This window comes from Rhinoderma darwinii, chromosome 2 (genome assembly GCF_050947455.1).
Source record: "Rhinoderma darwinii isolate aRhiDar2 chromosome 2, aRhiDar2.hap1, whole genome shotgun sequence".
In the NCBI taxonomy this organism is placed as follows: Eukaryota; Metazoa; Chordata; class Amphibia; order Anura; family Rhinodermatidae; genus Rhinoderma; species Rhinoderma darwinii.
Genome location: NC_134688.1, coordinates 268,540,764 through 268,560,845, shown reverse-complemented (window position 1 = coordinate 268,560,845; position 20,082 = coordinate 268,540,764). Strand labels below are relative to the sequence as shown.

Genomic DNA, 20,082 nt, shown 5'->3' with positions numbered 1-20,082 from the left:
GCATGGCCAGACGTGGCGGAATTGCTCTGGAAATCCGCAGCGTACACGTTTCTCCATTGCCTTCCACAGCTTTTTAGTAGGGTTCGTTTACACGTTGCGGACAATTCCGCTGCGGAGCATAGGCTGCGGTGCGGAATTTGGTGTCCGCAGCATACAATGGTTGTTGCGGACGTGTTGCGGAATTTCTCCATTGACTTCAATGGAGAGTCAAAATTCTGCAACGAAGTCCGCAGATGTTATGTGTGCTGCGGAGCCTATTGGTTTTACTAACATGACATTTCTTAATTCTGGCTGGACCTATGTATTTCTAGTTATCAATAGATGTCTCACAGGAAAAATAACTGGTTAGGTGTGACCAACAAATTGTTTAAAGCACCTCCGAAATATCAACTTAGAGTAGCGGACTCCAATGTATCATAGCAAGAAAATGAGAACTAAGAGTCACAATGCTACATATCATATAAAAGGTATAAATTTTATTGCATACAATTATATAAACACACAAAATACTAAAAACAGAGCGAGGATCTAAAAAGGAATTTGTGTGTGGATTACTCCAAAATTACGTACAACCAAAGGTATGATATCAATGCTACGCCATAACAAAAGGACGTGTATATAGTAGACAAAAAACACAAACCACTAAATTAATTGGTTTATAAAACACTGTATATCAAAAGGGTCTGCTGTATATAACTATACAATGTCACAGTACCTTATCTAAAGATATAAGACGAATGTCAAATAACACTTAAAGAGGGTACTCTGCCCACAGTACCGTACATAATACAGGGGAAAATACCCTGAGAACGACCTGTGGTGTAACATAATGCCAACCTGGAATCACCAGGGAGAGCCAGTGTATCAAGTCTTACCCATGGAGATGAGTCAGTGGTCCACACAAAGAAATAACACCCCAACGCGCGTTTCGCTATTCCAGCTTCCTCAGGGGTTACAATCTAAGCTACATCCTGTCCTCCTTTAATAGTGTCCCAAATCATCAGGCTAAGTGTTCCGGACAAATCCGCTCAAAACTGGTCCACGGCGCATGCACAAGATTATATCTAAGGCCGCGATGCCTCCATCGCCTGTCGTCACACCGCTACTGCGCGTGCGCATCTCCGAAGACGCGTCTGTGCGCCTGCACTATCTCCATAGAGACGCGTCCTCGGAGATGCGCACGCGCAGTAGCGGTGTGACGACAGGCGACGGAGGCATCACGGCCTTAGATATAATCTCGCGCATGCGCCGTGGACCAGTTTTGAGCGGATTTGTCCGGAACACTTAGCCTGATGATTTGGGACACTATTAAAGGAGGACAGGATGTAGCTTAGATTGTAACCCCTGAGGAAGCTGGAATAACGAAACGCGCGTTGGGGTGTTATTTCTTTGTGTGGACCACTGACTCACTCTCATCTCCATGGGTAAGACTTGATACACTGGCTCTCCCTGGTGATTCCAGGTTGGCATTATGTTACACCACAGGTCGTTCTCAGGGTATTTTCCCCTGTATTTTGTACGGTACTGTGGGCAGAGTACCCTCTTTAAGTGTTATTTGACATTCGTCTTATATCTTTAGATAAGGTACTGTGACATTGTATAGTTATAGACAGCAGACCCTTTTGATATACAGTGTTTTATAAACCAATTAATTTAGTGGTTTGTGTTTTTTGTCTACTATATACACGTCCTTTTGTTATGGCGTAGCATTGATATCATACCTTTGGTTGTACGTAATTTTGGAGTAATCCACACACAAATTCCTTTTTAGAACCTCGCTCTGTTTTTAGTATTTTGTGTGTTTATATAATTGTTTGCAATAAAATGTATACCTTTTATATGATATGTAGCATTGTGACTCTTAGTTCTCATTTTCTTGCTATGTATTTCTAGGTCTACAGCCAGACTGAGGAAGTCAATGGGGCTCCTGTAATTACGCGTAGTTAAGCGATCGGCAGTAACTGTTTCAGCACCGTGGACAGTGACTTCCGATCACAATATACATCAACCTGTAAAAAAAATAGAAGTTCATACTTACCGAGACCTCCCTGCTTCTTCCTCCAGTCCGGCCTCCCAGGATGACGTTTCAGTCCAAGTGACGGCTGCAGCCAATCACAGGCTGCAGCGGTCACATGGACTGCCGCGTCATCCAGGGAGGTCGGGCTGGATGGCGAAAGAGGGACGCGTCACCAAGACAACGGCCGGGTAAGTATGAATTTCTTTTTACTTTTACTAGGGAAAGGGCTGTCCCTTCTCTCTATCCTGCACTGATAGAGAGAAGGGAAGCCCTCTTCCCCTCAATACGCAACGGCTAGTCCGCATCAATTTAATGCCCATTTTAGGCAAAGCCGCAACAGATTCTGCAACACAGATTCTGTGTGGCATTGATGCGGACAGTGGCGCAGGAACTCCGCCACGTCTGGGCATGCCCTAAAGTAAGTACAAAATATTTTTGTTTGAGTGTAATGGACAGAAAGTATAATTCCCTGTATAAATGAAAAATCCAATGAATACCAAATGCCTGAGTTACCTATTTCCCACTTCTGCCACAGTCCAAATCCTCATTGTTAATAAGAATTTATAAGTGCATAGCCCTTTTAAGAAGCAAGTTCTTCTCTGAAATGTGTTTCCTTTGTGGAAATAAACATATCCTTAACCCCTTCCCGACATGCGCCGTACATGTACGGCGCTGTCGGGAGGTGCTTCCCGCAAAGCGCCGTACATGTACGGCGCAGTGATTGTGCGGGCTCAGAAGCAGAGCCGGCACCATCACCGCGGGGTGACAGCTGTATTATACAGCTGGCACCCTCCTGTAACTGCCAGGACCGGAGCTATTCTCCGATCCGGCAGATTAACCCCTCAGATGCTGCGCTCACCCGATCGGCAACCCAGTGATGCAATCGCTGGGTTGCTGTGGCAATCGGACGCCAGAAAATGGCGTCCGAGTCTGCCTTGTACGGGAGCCGATGAGGACCCGCCTTCGGCGTGTCCTCATAGGCTTGCTGTCAGTGAATAACTGACAGCGCTAATACACTGCACTACGTATGTAGTGCAGTGTATTAGAGTAGCGATCGGGGCATCAGGCCCTCATGTCCCCTAGTGGGACAAGTAAGAAAAGTAAAAAAAAGATAATAAAAATGTGGTAAAACAATAAAAACACACACATTTCAAATAAAAATAAAGCTAAACTGACTTTTTTCCCATAGTAAGTCTTTTATTATGGGAAAAACCGTAAAAATTAAAAAAACTATACATAATTGGTATCGCCGCGTCCGTAACGACCCAAACTACAAAACTGTTATGTAATTTATCCCGCACGGTGAACGCCGTAAAAAAAAAAAACGTGAAAAACAACGCCAGAATCTTTGTTTTTAGGTCACATCTCCTTCCAAAAAATGCTATAAAAAGTGATCAAAAAGTCACATTTACTCCAAAATAGTACCAATAAAAATGACAATCCGTCCCGCAAAAAATAATCCCTGACACCGCTTTGTGCACGCAAAAATAAAAAAGTTATGGGTCTTAGAACATGGCGACACAGAAAACAAATTATTTTATAAAAAGTGATTTTATTGTGCAAAAGCCGCAATACATAAAAAAAACTATATAAATTTGGTATCGCCGTAATCGTATCGACCCGCAGAATAAAGCTAACATGTAATTTAGGGCGCACTGTGGATGCCGAAAAAAAAAACAATAAAAAACTATTCCAGAATTGATTGTTTTTGGTAATTTCCTTTACCAAAAAATGAAATAAAAAGTGATCAAAAAGTCGTATGTGTTCTAAAATGGTATCAATAAAATCTACAGCCCGTCTCGCAAAAAACAAGCCCGCACACCGCTCAATCAACTGAAAAACAAAAAAGTTACGGCACTAGTAATGCGGTGATGAAAAAACATCTCAATGTGCAGGCCGGAGGGGAACATTCCTTCAGTTTCAGGGCCCTAGTATTTAGGAACTAGGAAAGGGAATGGACATAGCACATCCGCTGGAAGCGAGGGCGCCCGTATTATACCAGTGCAAAACTTTCCCAGCAATATTTCCCAAACTACGAAGGAGAAAATGTCCCCAAAAGGTGCAGAGCGTTACAGAAGGGGGATAAGAAAGAAAACCGTTTATCAGTGAGACACCGGCCTGCGCATAACGGATCGCTTCACAGCGTAACCCACATCTATAATAATTGTATTATTTACCCCATTATTATACCCTCTTATTATGCCCTGATGTACCCGCACAGCTTACATATACCCTGATGTACTCCGCACAGCTTACATATACCCTGATGTACTCCGCACAGATTACATATACCCTTCTGTACTCCGCACAGCTTACATATAACCTGATGTACTCCGCACAGATTACATATACCCTGATGTTCTCCGCACAGATTACATATACCCTGATGTTCTCCGCACAGATTACATATGCCCCCACATTGTAAACTGAAATACCAGCAAAACCCCAAACAGAACTATTACCAAGCAAAATCCATGCTCAAAATGGCGGTCTATTCCTTCTTAGCCCTACAGCGTGCCCAAACGGCAATTTATGTTCACAAGTAAGGCATTACCATACCCGGGAGAACCCGCTTAACAATTTATGGGGTAAGATTCTCTAGGGGCACAACATCTTGTGCGGTGAATGGGCAGATCAGTGGAAAAATTGCAATTTTCACTTTGCACCATCCACTGCGTATTCATTTCTGAAAAACACCTGTGGTGTCTAAATTCTCACTACACCCCTTGATAAATGCCTTTTAGGGGTGTAGTTTCTAAAACGGGGTCACTTTTGTTTGGTACGTCAGGGGTTTTGCAAATGCAACATGGCGTCCGCAAACCATTCCAGCAAAATCTACGCTCCAAAAGATAAATACCGCTCCTTTTCTTCTGAATGCTCCCATATACGTAAATAGCCTATTATAACCACATATGGGGTGTTACCGTACTCGGGAGAAATTACTTTACAAATGTTGGGGTGCTTTTTCTTCTCTATTCCTTGTAAAAATGAAAAATGTTGATCTAAAACTACATCTTGTTGGAAAAAAAAAATATTTTTCATTTTCATAGCTTAATTCTAATTAATTCAGCAAAAAACCTTTGGGATCAAAATTTTCACTATACCCCTAGATGATTCCTCAGGGGGTGCAGTTTCCCAAATGGAGTCACTTTTGGGGTGTTTCCACTGTACTAGTACTACAGGGGCTCAGCAAATGTGACATGGCGCCCAGACACTATCCAAAATCCAAATAGTGCTAGTTCCATTCTGAGCCCTACCGTGTGTCCAAACAGCCGTTTATGACCACATGTGGGGTATTGTTTTACTCGGGAGAAGTTGCTTTACTAATTTTACGGTGATTTTTCTCCTTCAGTCCTTGTGGAAATGAAAAAAAAATACCTAAACCTACATTTTATTTGAAAAAATGTAGATTTTCATTTTTACGGCCTACTTCCAATAAGTTCTGTAAAACACCTGTGCGGTCAAACTGCTCACTATACTCCTAGATAATTTCCTCATGGGGTGTAGTTTCCAAAATGGGGTCACTTGTTGGGGGTTTCCACTGTTTTATCCCCTCAGGAGCTTTGCAAATGCGACATGGCCTCCGCAAACCATTCCTGCAAAATTTGAGCTCCAAGAGCCAAATGGCGCTCTTTCCCTTCTAAGCCCTGCCGTGTGTCCAAACAACCGTTTATTACCACATGTGGGGTATTTTTTTACTCGGGAGAAATTTCTTTACAAATTTTATAGTGCTTTTTCTCCTTTAGTCCTTGTGGAAATGAAAAAAAATTAGCTAAACCTACATTTTATTTGAAAAAAATGTAGATTTTCATTTTCATGGCCTAGTTCCAAAACTTTTTGCAAAAAAACTGGCCGGTCAAAATGCTTGCTACACCCCTAGATAAATTCCTCGAGGGGTATAGTTTCCAAAATGGGGTCACTTGTTGGGGGTTTCCACTGTTTTGTCCCCTAGGGGGCTTTGCAAATGCGACATGGCCTCCGCAAACCATTCCTGCTAAATTTGAGCTCCAAGAGCCAAATGGCGCTCTTTCCATTCTAAGCCCTGCCGTGTGTCTAAATAACCGTTTATTACCACATGTGGGGTATTGTTTTACTCGGGAGAAATTGCTCTACAAATGTTGTGGTGCTTTTTCTACTTTAGTTCTTTTGGAAATGAAAAAAAATTAGCTAAACCTACATTTTATTTGAAAAAATTTAGATTTTCATTTTCATGGCCTAGTTCCAAAAATTTTTGCAAAAAAACTGGCCTGTCAAAATGCTTGCTACACCCCTAGATAAATTCCTCGAGGGGTGTAGTTTCCCAAATGGGGTCACTTTTGGGGGGTTTCCACTGTTTTAGTTCCACAAGACCTGTTCAAAGCTGACATGGTGCCTAAAATATATTCTAATAAAAAGGAGACCCAAAATCCACTAGGTGCTCCTTTGCTTCTGAGGCCGGTGCTTCAGTCCAGTAGCACACTAGGGCCATATGTGGGATATTTCCTAAAACTGCAGAACCTGGGCAATAAATATTGAGTTGCATTTCTTGGGTAAAACCTTCTGTGGTACAAAAAAAATGGATTCAAAATGAATTTCTGGAAAAAAATAATGAACTTTGTAAATTTCACCTCTACATTGCCTTAATTCCTGTGCAATGTCTAAAGGGTTAAGAAACTTTCTAAATGCTGTTTTGAATACTTTGAGGGGTGCAGTTTTTAAAATGGGGTGACTTATTGGGGGTTTCTAATATCTAAGGACCTCAAAGCCACTTCAGAACTGAACTGGCCCCTGTAAAAATAGCATTTTGAAATTTTCTTGAAAATGTGAGAAATTGCTGCTAAAGTTCTAAGCCTTGTAACGTCCTAGAAAAATAAAATGATGTTCAAAAAACGATGCCAATCTAAAGTAGACATATGGGGGATGTTAGTTAGCAACATTTTTGTGTGGTATAACTGCCTGTCTTACAAGCAGATACATTTAAATTGAGAAAAATGCAAATTTTTGCAATTTTTCGCTAAATTTTGGTGTTTTTCACAATTAAATACTGAATGTATCGGGCAAATTTTGCCAGTAACATAAAGTCCAATGTGTCACGAGAAAACAATCTCAGAATCACTTGGATAGGTAAAAGCATTCCGGAGTTATTACCATATAAAGTGAAACATGTCAGATTTGAAAAATGAGGCTCTGTCAGGAAGGTCAAAAGCGGCCAAAGAGGGAAGGGGTTAAAGGAATGCATGAAACCTATCTAACAGTGTTTGTTGTTTTCAGTTCAAGCAACACCAGAAATTAAGGTCTTTTTTTGCCAAATCTTATCTACACAGCTCTTGTGAAATCCATCTTTCATACCTAACCAATCATCAACCAATAACCCCCACTTCTGCATGTGGACACCAGAGTCCACAGGGATTGGGCAGTGCATAGATGATAAATACTTATGAAAAAAATAAAAAATGTATCGAGAAACAATGACGTTTTGACAAATCTTCTGCCCTCACTTTAAATTGAATATCTACCTTTTAATACCATGTTGCCTTAGGTCCAACATTCTGTGCTAATTAATTTCTTCATATATCTTTATTGCAGTTTTCTTTGTACTAAGCAAATCCTCTGCATGAGGCCGGATTTACACGAGCGTGTGCATTTTGCGCGCGTAAAAGGTACTTCACAACTCTGTGTGTCAGCCCCATATGATGCGCGGCTGCGTGATATTCGCGCAGCCGCCATCATTATGACACTCTGTTTGTATGTTTGTAAACAGAAAAGCACGTGGTGCTTTTCTGTTTTCATTCATACTTTTTACTGCTGTTGCGTGTGCTGCACGTGATTTTCATTCACCCATTGACTTCAATGGGTGCGTGATGCGCGAGAAACGCAAAAATATAGGACATGTCGTGAGTTTTACGCAGCGGACACCCGCTGCGTGAAACTCACGGACAGTCTGCAAAGCCCCATAGACTAACATAGGTCCGTGCGAGGCGTGTGATAACCACGCGCATTGCACACGGACCTATTATACGTTCGTCTAAATAAGCCCTAAGAATGAAGTTAAAGCATACAATTCTGGCAGCCTTCAGCTAACATTAAGGAGGAGCTTATTAGCTTACTGCATACTGTTTTATTATGGAGTTCATTGTACAAATAGTATACATTAAGCTCTTAAGCTCCCTCTAGTGGCGACTAAAGGCTACCAGAAGTTTATAATTTAACTCAATTGAATTAGGAGCTTTGTAATAGAAAAACTGAGCTCTGACTCTATGGAGATATATTAAAAAATTAATAAGCACAACATTTTAGAACCATTTAGAAAAAAACATTGAGGGCAATATATTAAGACTGGTGTTTCATACGCCTTAGTCTTAAGAACATAGGGGATAATGTCCCTATTTTATTAAGATGTGCAACCTCTTAATAAATTAGGTGCATTTCTGGCTGCCGTGCGCCAGAAAGTAAAATCTATGCAAGCTATCAGTTAGTATAGTTTTGCATCATAATTTATGCACATTTCTGGTGTAAGTTATAGTACATATGATGGGACTTGGTTAGCGCGTGAAATAACACGCGTGTGACAAAATGTTCTACTTTTTTAAGCCAATTAAATAGCGTAAACCTGATAATAAATTCCCCTATTGTGTTTAAAGATTCACCTTTCCAAGCATTGAAGTAAGTCCTTATAATACAACACTATGGGTTGCATATATCTGCAATAAAATAGGGGCTCAGGGGTTTTACAATGCAATCAGTATATCTCTATTGATCAGTTGTAGAAAAAAAATTAATAAATATTATCATTCATGAAAAAAGAAGGGGTGGTCTGGGGCAGGGGGGCATGTGCCCCCGGGCCACTCCCCCAGTAGATATTTAGGTCTGCACCAACCAAGGCTGGCATTAGGGCGGAGGCAAACATGGTAATTGACAAGGGCCCCATCCCCACAGGGTCCACCTGCCAACCCAGCCCATAGAAGAAGGGCAGTCGCGCACATAGGGCCCTGGACTCAACTGCATATGTGTCCTATAATGCGGTTATAGTTGACAGCGCTGGCGAGGCAAGAGGACCGTTGGTTTCCTTCCCCACCATTTGGCACTTTCTTGTGATGCAGCGTTGCAATGACATCATCACGCCACCTGCATCATTCCGCTAAAGCAGGCCTGGTCAGAAGAGACAGGCCTGCATTGTTGGAGGAGATGACAGCATGGGAATGGATACAGGTGAGTGTAGCACTGTCACGAAGGGTCTGTGGACCCACTTGGCCGTACCGCCTTGGCTGTAAGGCAGCTGGCCGACAGGGCGCAGGTCAATGTCTATAATTCGTATAGGTACCTGTGACAGCTCGGATAGCAGTAAGGCAGGCTCGGTCAGGACTAGGCAGCAGGTAGACATTAGGCGAGGTGAAGCAGGTCAGACGTGGGATACAGCACGACACGACTTTGGCACAGCACAGTGCTCGACCAGAATAGTATGGAATGCAGGGAACAGGAACACACTAGGAGGCCATCACATAGACAAACTTGGGAAACATCAACAACGCTCAGGCATAGGAGCAGGGGGCTGGACCCCTCTTATAGTCCAGGGTACACACGGGTTCAAAATTCATCAAAAGTCCAGTGCGCGCGCTGCCCCTTTAAGAGCGGGCACGAGCGTGCGCTCACACTCTACGGGATCCGGCTGAGGTGAGTGGAAGCGAGCGCTGGCGTTTCCTGAGGATGAGGCTGGGGCCAGCACTTGCCAACTCGTGGCTGCGGCTGTCAGGGGGGATTGGAGCTGACGGCCCGCAGCCACGGACATTACAAGCACTGGCTACAGGGACATTATCTATATTGGTGCTGTGGCACTACAGTGGGCAGTGTGGGGCTTTATAAGGTCAGTGTGGCATTATTCAGAGGGCAGTGTGGCACTATCTACATGGACTATGTGCCACTATTACATGGACACTATGGCACTCTATATGGGCACTGTAGCACTAGCTACATGGGTACTGTGGCACTCTATATGGGCACTGTAGCGCTATCTACATGGGCACTGTAGCACTCTATATGGGCACTGTAGCACTATCTACATGGGCACTGTGGATCTATGTACATGGGCACTAGACACTATCTACAGGGGGCACGATGATGCTATCTACATGGGTACTGGACACTGTCTGACGGGGGCAGTGAGGCACTATACAGGGGCAATAAGGCACTATCTACATGGGCACTGTGGCACTATCCACACAGGCACTATCTACATGAGGCACAAAGGGGGCATTATTACTGTGTGGGGGCACAAAGGGGGCACAGTTACTAAAAAGGCATTTTTATTGTGTCGAGCACCAAGGGATCATTATTACTGTCTGGGGCACTGTAGATGGCAAGTTTGTTTAGAGAGTGGGGCATAGGTGTCGAGGATGCTGGAAAAGCAAAAAACCAACATGTCTGTGTGTCAAATTCCGCAGACATGAGTTGTGGCTGGTAGAAGTAATCATAGTGTTCTGGGCTGGATGGAGAAGAAAAGGGAAAGTGAACGACTCTTATCAGAGAAGACATCACCTGTGAGTCACTGGAACTATACTGTAATCACTTATATGGTCTGCAGAGCCCCGGTGTAGTACTGGTATCTGACCACTATATGATCACTGTGTAGTCTGCAGCATGATAATACTCCGCAGAGCACTGTGTACAACTGGCATATGACCACTATATGGTCACTGTATGGCCATATTCTTGGATATATTGGTATTTGTATAACATAGTGCACTGTTGTCCCTGAACATCTTATTAGGTAAATTTAGCTTGTTCCTAGAGATCCCTGGAGGTAAAGTTAGAAGAATACAATCCCAAACTTATTATTTATATGAAGTTATCAACAACGAGGTGCAACATTTATACATTTTTTTATTTACGAAGGAAGAAGCTGAACGTTCACCGGTTTCTCAGGCACCTTTAAAAAGTTGTCCGCTTTTGGGTAATTTTTTATTTTTATTTTTTAAAGCAGTCCCCCGATTATAAGCTGTTCATAGTGTATTCTGGTGCTGGGACCCCCAGCGATCAGCTGTAATCTGTGGGGAAACCCAGCAGCAAGGGTTCAATTACCCTGCGGCACCACCAAAGGGAAAATGAAGCACAATATAATTCTCATTATCATCAATCAATAGGCTGTCCATGTCATGTATGCTTTGGCGTCCAGAGTGAGGTTTACTCTTTGTAACTGCTCTGACTAACATATGAGGGTCATGAAAGTAGGACCCTCATTTATAAACTCAGAATTCACTAATAAAACATTTGAAGATGGGTCTTTGAAACTAGACAAGCCCTATAGATACTTCTGACTATCCACACTGTATGTGTCTATAGTGTCAGCTGCTTATGGGATGCTTTCATATAGCTGTGCATATGGCGAACTAATAGTTAATACACTGTCCGAATCCAAAGCTAAATATGATATAATAAAGGAACCAGCTTAGTTTTATTGTAAGACAAGAAAACTGTAAATACAGATTATAAACGGTATATGTCAACCGCAGATATCGGAAGCATTGGGACAACATATATAACTATATAACCTTAATATGATATATTTTGGCAGCAGAAAATGACTTACATTCTCCTAGTGTTTCCACTTCAATGCTTGGACTATAGCTTCCATAATCTTGGGAAGATGATGATGTGCGGATTTGGAAGACATAGACAGTTCCTGGTTTTAGGTTATGAACAGTTACTGCTGTCAAGATTGTCTTCAGTGTGGAGTAACTTTGGTCTCTTTGGTCCTATAAGAAAAAAAAAATATTTTATGTTAAAAGTTCCCTAAAAATTGTTGATCCGCCTGTGCTGCTGGTCTTCTAATCCTTACAGTTCTGCCTGACCTCTTTTTAAACGTTCATGCATAATACAAGGTACTGAGTTAGATGCACATAACACGGGGCCAAGACTCACGCTTTCTTCAACAGCTGCAGGCCAAACTCATTCCTTTAATAGACAAATCCCTATTATTAGTGGATGGAAGAAGTCTGTTATCTGAAAGCAAATGATTTTCAAGTTATATATTTGGTATTTTGATTACAAGATGGGAAAAGATCTTTGCTTTTCGGATAAGAAAGCAATGAAGGGCAAGATGGCTCTCTATTGCCGTTATCGGTTATAACAGAATGAAATGCACCAAAATGTGTTAGAGTTAAAAGAAGTACATTAATCTGCCTAGCATGGATCAGCTTTGATATACCTGCATGCACTGAGCAGCATATCAGTTCTTACAAATCAGAGTATAGCTCTTAAGATAGTTCTGCTCTTTATTCTGAAAATGGGCTGACCATTGCAGTGGACTCCTGAAGTATGATAAATACTACGATGAATTCTTAAGATATTTCTGACTGAGGATTCAAAATACAGAAGGTGAGCATAAGATAAGTGGTTTTTGCAATGTTCTATTCTGAAATTCTCAAACCTCATCCCCCACCTGGAACACATCTTAAAATGGTTATTACTATAGCAAAGTACTGTAACATATTATTATCCTCTCTCCATAAAAAAGACAAAAAAAATGACAAAAGCTAAATGTTTAACGGATAGATACATCATTGTGTAGATAGGACATTAATGTGTGATCAGTAGGGATCTGACCCCTGGGACCTTTACAGATCACCAGTCCATGTGTGTATGACTGTGTCTGGTACTGAAGCGCAACACCATTCAAGTAAATAGCGATGAGTTGTTCCTGAGCTGCAGTACCAGACAAAACCACATGAACGAGAGTGTCACTGTGTCAATACTGCCAGAGCATTGATGTGGGTACTGACGGAGCACTGTGGATTCTTCGTTCTGTCGATCAGTGGGGATTGCAAGCAAAGGACCTTAATTGATCACACGTTAATGGACTATCTTAACCCCTTTTGCACTGTTTAACCTAGTCTTCACATTGTTCCTGCTTCTAAAGAGAGTGATTCCAATAATTTGCAAATCCCTGTTTACGAAATTTCCTAATACAGTAAAAAAAAATGTGGGTCCATTAATATTAAACCAACTCTTAAAAAGATTGTAATCTGATGTAAGCAAGGATTGATATTAATGTACTGAAATTGTACAGGGCTGTGAAATATTTTGGGTATTTTCTTTATACATATTGGGTAACAATAAAAAAAATTCTCACTTATGTTGCTGCATAAAAAATAAAAAAAATAAAGAATAGTTAGTGCCATGTCAGTCTTCTTTGTTCACAAAAGTGAGCCTATGTTAGTCATTAATTTATTACATTAGAGCATATGGTCATGATAGAGGAAGGTCCATCGCTACGAACCACCCTCTAACCAGGGAGATGGCTAAGGCTCTTTTTACACAGACGATAGGGCGGTGAAAACAAGTGCTGATCAACGAGACAGCTCCTTGTTGGCCGCTCGTTGCTCCTTTCACAAGGAGCAATTATCGGTTATGTATGGGGACAATTGATTGTTACTACGATCGCTCGTCCCCTTACATTTCCATAATGTCGGCAGCACATCTCCCTGTTTACACAAGGAGATTTGCTGCCAACTAGTGACCATTTTATTGGCCGCATAAACAATCAGGTCAACCAATGAACAATCATCGGTTGCACTTTGCTTTGTTAACACAGGGCAATGTTCGGGAACGAGCGTTCATCTAAATGCTTGTTTGCCGATTATTGGCCCGTGTAAAAGGTCCTCAACAAAGAGCAGCTCTCCCTCTATCCATGTATTATATGGTCACCTCCAATAATGGCATAATACTATAACTATATCTGTAGAACAGTGTTTTTTTTTTAATCTAGTGCATAAAGAATTTTTGCAAATGAAATATATATATAAAAAAAATCCTCAAGCTTGGGGTTAGTTGAAGACTAGATTTGAGAAGCACTGCTGAATAGCATGGAACTTCAGGATCAAGCATTGGCATTGTAGTGTATTAATATAGTATTCTTGTTTAGAGATACATGATTATAATAATAAACTTGTGGCTGCTTTTTATATCTTCATTTTATTTTTCTGTTAATAAAGTTTGTTGTTGTTTAGTTTACCATAAATTTGCAAGAATACGACTTTCACCAATGACCCTCTGCCGTACCAGCTGGCTACAGAATTGTCATCCAAAAAATGTAAACTGTACTGCCATGCTTAGTATTCTCAAGCATGCATAGTGATAATGATGGCAGATAAATACTCGACAGTAATAATCAGCCAGGTATTTTGCAGTGTCAGAACATAGCGTGTAAAGCATAGAAAATGGAGCCCTGAGAGTCATTTAGGCATTTAATACAGTGCATTTAAGCACTCTCCCCTCACTTTCTCATTTACTGGTTGATCTTCTGCCAAAGTCAGAGAATGCATAATTTTAATTAAATTATCCCATAGTTAAAAGAAACAGGTAATGAATAACTTACTCTTTGTCATAGAGTCTACTGATGAGGATAAATGGGAAACATTCTGAAAGGATTTATAATATTCATTTTCATCAGCTATCCTCATAAGGGAAGCACAGTTTAATTGGGTGTCCTACCCATTACTACCAGGAGTAAAACCACAGAATGCATTCATCTTCTGTCCATCAGTTCTTCTATTTGTATGTATGGCAAGGATCTTCTTTGACATTGTAGGGTCGATCTGGAGCATTTTATGTCTACAAAGTCAATAGCAATTAACAAGTCATTTATTTTTTAATAGCCAAGTCAGGGACGACTTTAAGACCCCTATATTGAGATAGTTTACCACTCTATACAGCTTCTCTATAGTGTATATGAGTTGATCTGCCAACATCGCTTTTTAGGGTGTATTCACACGGTACAGTTTTGATAATGTTTTTGCTGTGTGGTCAAAAACTGCACAAAAAAAACGCATGCGTTTTTACTGTGATTCGCCGCAATTCTTGTGCGGTTTTCAGCCGCTTGGTAAAAATTAGGGCAAAACCACTTGTACTCATTTTTTCTTGCAGCTATCAAATATTTGTTGCAGATTTTGTTGCAGATTTTTGAGGCAAAGCCAGAAGTGGTCTCAAAAGGAATGGAAAATATAAAGGAAAAATTTATAAAAACTTCTCCTTCCCCCTGGATGCACTTCTGGCTTTGGCTCAAAAATCTGCATCAGAATCTGCAACAAATCACAACGTGTAAATATAGCCTAATGAGGATGTGTTTTTAACATGCACTTTTTTTGTTTTGGTTGATAAACTCTCATTGAGAGACATATTGGTTTATCTACAAAAACAAAAAACGTATGCCAAAAATGTGCGGTCTCGACTCAAGAACTCAAGAGTACTATGATGAAATACAGCTGATTGTGGGAGCCCAAATTGTGGCTTTTTTTGGGCCAAAATTAAAGGACAAAATGCTAAGTTTGTGCAAGAAACAGTTGTTGCAGCAATTTTGCGTGACCACACCAATTTTTTGCTGCAATTTTGCAGTAATCAAGGCAAAAAAACACCTGAATACAAGGCTATGGTATGGATCTGTCCGAAGTAGAAACATGAGAAAAAGTTGTCTATGGCAAGGCGAAGTAGTAAGATGTAAATATATTCATATATTCTAGATGGGGATTCCGCTACTGGGTGGAGCACCTGACATCACTATCCATATAAGGACAGTGACGTCAAGGGCTTTCCCAAGACAGGAGTCCCAGGCCAGAAAGCTTGCGATGCTCTGGCCGGAGACTCCAAAGTAGAAAGCCCTTACATCTTAAAGTAGCACAGTGCCCAGGGAGTCCTTTTGTGAGGGCCAGGATCAGTTTTTAACGGCCATCACAAGGATTGACTTCTGAAAAACGGCCCTTAAAAACTGATCCATTGACTTCTTTGGGGGCCGTTAGGCCGTGAAAACGGCCAAAAATAGACAAATGTTTTAATTTTTAACAGCCAGTATTCACGGCCGTGTGAATACACTCATGGAACATCATTGTTTTGAAAACGGTCTGAATGTAGCCTTACATGTCTGAAGTTTGAACACCCCTTTAAAGGATTCTCTTTTTAAATTCCTGTGTCATGAACCACTTCAACAGGCCTTCCACTAGGCATTGCATAGTATATCAGTTTTGACCAGGGTGTTCTTTCATAAAGGTGTTTTCACACAGTGCAAATCCTGGTAAAAGCACGTGTTTCTGCAGTGCAATTTTTCAGCTGGACAACAAAAAATTTGAAAAAATTTGATTCCGCCGCAAAAACGCAACATCTGCTATTTGTTGCGTGTTTTACCTCTTCATTGAGTTCAATGGGGAAATCCCGCACCAAATAAGCAGCGCTTACGCAAATACAATTGACATGCTGCGGAATAAAAACCGCACCGCATATTTATTTCTGAGCGTTTTATCTGCTCATCATTTACGCAGCGTGTGGATGAGATTTGTTCTATCTCACCCACTTTGCTGCTACTGTATTATCCGTTGCGGAAAATCGACAGTATTTACACAACATGTGAACTAATCCTTAACCTCTTAACGCCGAAGGACGGATATATCCGTCCTCTGCAGCTGCTAGTTCGCGCAGGAGGACGGATATATCCGTCACTCTGATCTCGCGAGTACTGCCAGTGTACCCACGTGATCAGTGGCAAGAGCACGGCTGTTATACACAGCCTGGCTCCTGCTGCAACTCCTGGAATCGAAGTGCGCTCCAATTCCGGCAGTTTAACCCATTAAATGCTGCTGTCAATAGCGACAGTAACATCTAATGTGTTTGACAGAGGGAGGGCGCCCCCGCAAATAAATTAAGTCGTGTTTCCATGGCAGCCGGGGGCCTAACAAACACCCCCAGGTCTGTCTTCAGCAAATGTCTGTTAGTCCATGCTAGAGGCATGGCCTAATAGATTGCCTGTCAGTTTTACACTGACAGGCAATAATGCTTTGGTATACTAAGTATACCAAAGCATTATATATGCGATCAGCAGATCGCATAGTGAAGTCCCCTGGTGGGACTAAAAAAAAAAAAGTAAAGCAGTTAAATAAAGTTTGTGGAAAAAAAAAACAATTTTTACAGTCAAAATAAAATAAAACACAGGAGTGCCAAACACAGGAGTGGACACAAAAGAAAAGTGATGCATCAGTCTTTACTTAATACTTTTCCTTCCTTTTGGAACCATTTTTGGCTTTGGCTCAAAAAAAGCGTGTGTGATCGTGGCCTAAATAATTTTTAAAATAAAACGTATAATGTTTTAGTGTATTTTAAGTAACTTTTCAATTGACTTTTATTAATTATTATTATTTTTTTAACTTTTTAAGATACAGCTTCTATGTATCCTGTATACATAGTAGCAGTATCTTGCAGTGAAAGACAATTTCATCAGGACAGCTGGACTGACAGCTCAGCTTAAAGCTAGTCCTGCGTGTTTCTGACAGGAACTTAAATGTGATCTTTATCAGGGCACGTTCAGACATGGTGGAATTGCTGTGGAATTCCGCTGCGGACAGTCCACAGTGGAAATCCGCAGCAGACAGTTTGTCCATTGGTTTCAACACTTTTTTAGTTAACTTCGTGCAGACGTTGCAGAAAACTCAGCTGCGGAACATAGGCTGTGGTCCAGAATTTTCAGACCGCAGCATGCACTGTCTGTTGCGGACTTGTTGCGGAATTTCCCCATTGATTTCAATGGAGTTTCAAAATAACGCAATGAAATCCGCAGATGTAATGTGTGTTGCGGATTTGCTGTGTGTTGCGTTGCGGATTTCTTTCAGGAACAGGATATTTTATCATTCTGATGAGGAAGAGAAAACCTCCATTTTCGCCATTACCATGGCCAGATATAGGTCAATGGATATGGAAGTGTCCACTCTTATTAATCTTGTAAGTAACTTGACATGTTTTTCATGTTTTCACTAGTTTACTTGTATGTATGATGTCTGAATAGCAGCATCTGCAGTATGTAAACATTATAACAAAGATAAACATATAACATATATTACATTATTCATAAGTACAAATCAAACTTCAATATGCACTGTCTATTTGTTTTCCAGGTACATAACCGTCCCGAATTGTGGGACACCTCCAGTGCAGGGTATAGTGAGCGCAACTCACGGGATCAAGGCTGGACCTATGTGTGTCGAGGTCTATACCCAGACTGGGATGGAATGTTTGAAAGAGAGCAGGGTGTGATCCGAACCTGAATCCGCAACGACAAATCCACAGCATTTTACCTAACATTTTAGCCAAATCCGCAACAGAATCTGCAACGCGGATTATGTGCACCATTGATGCGGACAGTGTCTGCATCAATTCCGCCACGTCTGAACATGCCCTCAGCTTGATCCTGCGTTTTTTAAGGCATTTTTTTTGTGGCGTTTTTGGTAGCGTTTTTCATTTGATGTCATTTTGTACATGCTTTTTTCTGGTGTGTTTGAAGTCCTTTAGAGAAACATATGAGAAAATGCATGATCTAATGTCATATCCAGAGCATGCTGCATTCGCGAAAAAACTCCCCTGACCACAAAATTGACTCAAAAATGCCACAAACCGCAATTGTGTGTAGTACATTTTATATTTTACTATAGACTTTAATATATCATCAGGCAGCACTTAAAAATGCAATATAAAATACAGCAAAAAGCGCCATTAAAAACACCACCAAAAAACACATAAACATGCAGCAAAATGCTGTCTATGAAAACAGCCTAAATAAAAAAACAAAAAAGCCACATACAACACCATCAAAAACGTTGCTACATTTTAAAATACCAGAAAATGTTTTGTGTTTTTTCATAATTATTGATCACCATAATTCATATTATTGTTTTATTATTATTTACTATAATTTTACTCTTTTGTTGCTTCAACTTGTCTCCTAGAAAGTCAGAAAAAAACTTTGGGGGACAACATATTTCTCCTGCAACTGGGGCCCACTTGTCACAATCCATTTAAACCCATCAGTTCTGTCTCCTAACAGTTGTTCTGGCGATCGCTTGATTAACAGGAGTCCAGGACCAATAGAGGCAGCAGCACTGCCGCTCACCGAGTACTGTGTATACAGAGATCAAGATGGCAGAAATACTAAAAAAACATTTCTGTCTTCTCTGCTGGGTGCCCAGCTGTCTCTATTTTTACGGCACTGCAGACTAAAGGCCATTAACAGCTGCCATAAGAACATGTTTTTTCAGTCGTTATCAGGTTAAAAAAAAACTGAATGTTGTCACAAACAGGAACAACTCAGATAAAATTGATATGGGTACCCAACCTTGGGAGTAAGTCACTGTAATTATGTTATTGTGTATATATACCATTAAAATGGCTTTTATTTGTAGGCAGTACCGCTACTTTAATTCACTTTTAGCTATAGCTTTCCAGATTAACTCAGAGAGGATTAAGTTATTCCTCAGGACAATATAAAAGGCAGCTTTTTCCCATGAATACTGAATGCTTCCTTGCCTGCACAGACAATAAATGTGTTACAATAATATCTGAAGGACAGCAGCATTTTATTCTGAATAATGTAAGCGCACAGCAAGCCGGATCATGTACTACGAATGCTTTATAGTAAGTGAGGGGAAGTGGGGAAACTTCTAAAGATACAAATGCAGAAGAAATTCATAGTTCTGTTACCTATTTTTCTTGAACAAAGACTTTGCTGCTTTGCTTATCTGAACTGATTTGTAATCTGTACAAAAGCAGCATCCATAATTAATAGCATCTCACGGGCAACAAGATGTGACATCTCTCCAGCTCGGCTTGTAATTTATTTGGTGACCCTGGCAGAGGCAGGATGGGACCTCTCCCAAGTGAGAACTGATAAAACCAAAAGAGGTTTGAGATTGCTTGTAATCTCAGCAACCACACACTTCTTGTCCTCTGCCCTATATCAGACCTGTGCAAATGACTCTGATTGTTTCAGCCACCAGATCTGTCTATCCTGCAACTTTTAGTTTCAACCTATAGTTCAGGTTAACGTCTGGCTTGATTTGACATACTTTACACACTGATTCCAATAGTGTATCATAAGATATTGTATATTTTTTTGACTCCCAATTGAACTCCACTCATTTCTGAATTCTAGTAGGCGAGACAACAATACAGTACACAATAATAGTCAGTAGTAATGCAGAGTTTGTAGAAGTTGCACTTCAAGGAGCTGTAGAGCAGCAAGCTGAAATAATGAATGGTCGTAACTGGGTTGGCACAGGCTG

The 20,082-nt window shown here is 40.9% G+C and overlaps 1 protein-coding gene across 1 annotated transcript in view; it reads right to left on the bottom strand.

Annotated features, from left to right (window-relative positions):
- Positions 1-20,082, bottom strand: part of EPHA10 (EPH receptor A10) — a 615,889-nt gene that overhangs the window by 93,330 nt on the left and 502,477 nt on the right. Inside the window, exon 7 of the mRNA XM_075853250.1 lies at positions 11,580-11,745. Within this exon, the coding sequence (XP_075709365.1) occupies positions 11,580-11,745 (166 nt within the window). The remainder of the gene's footprint in view (positions 1-11,579; positions 11,746-20,082) is intronic.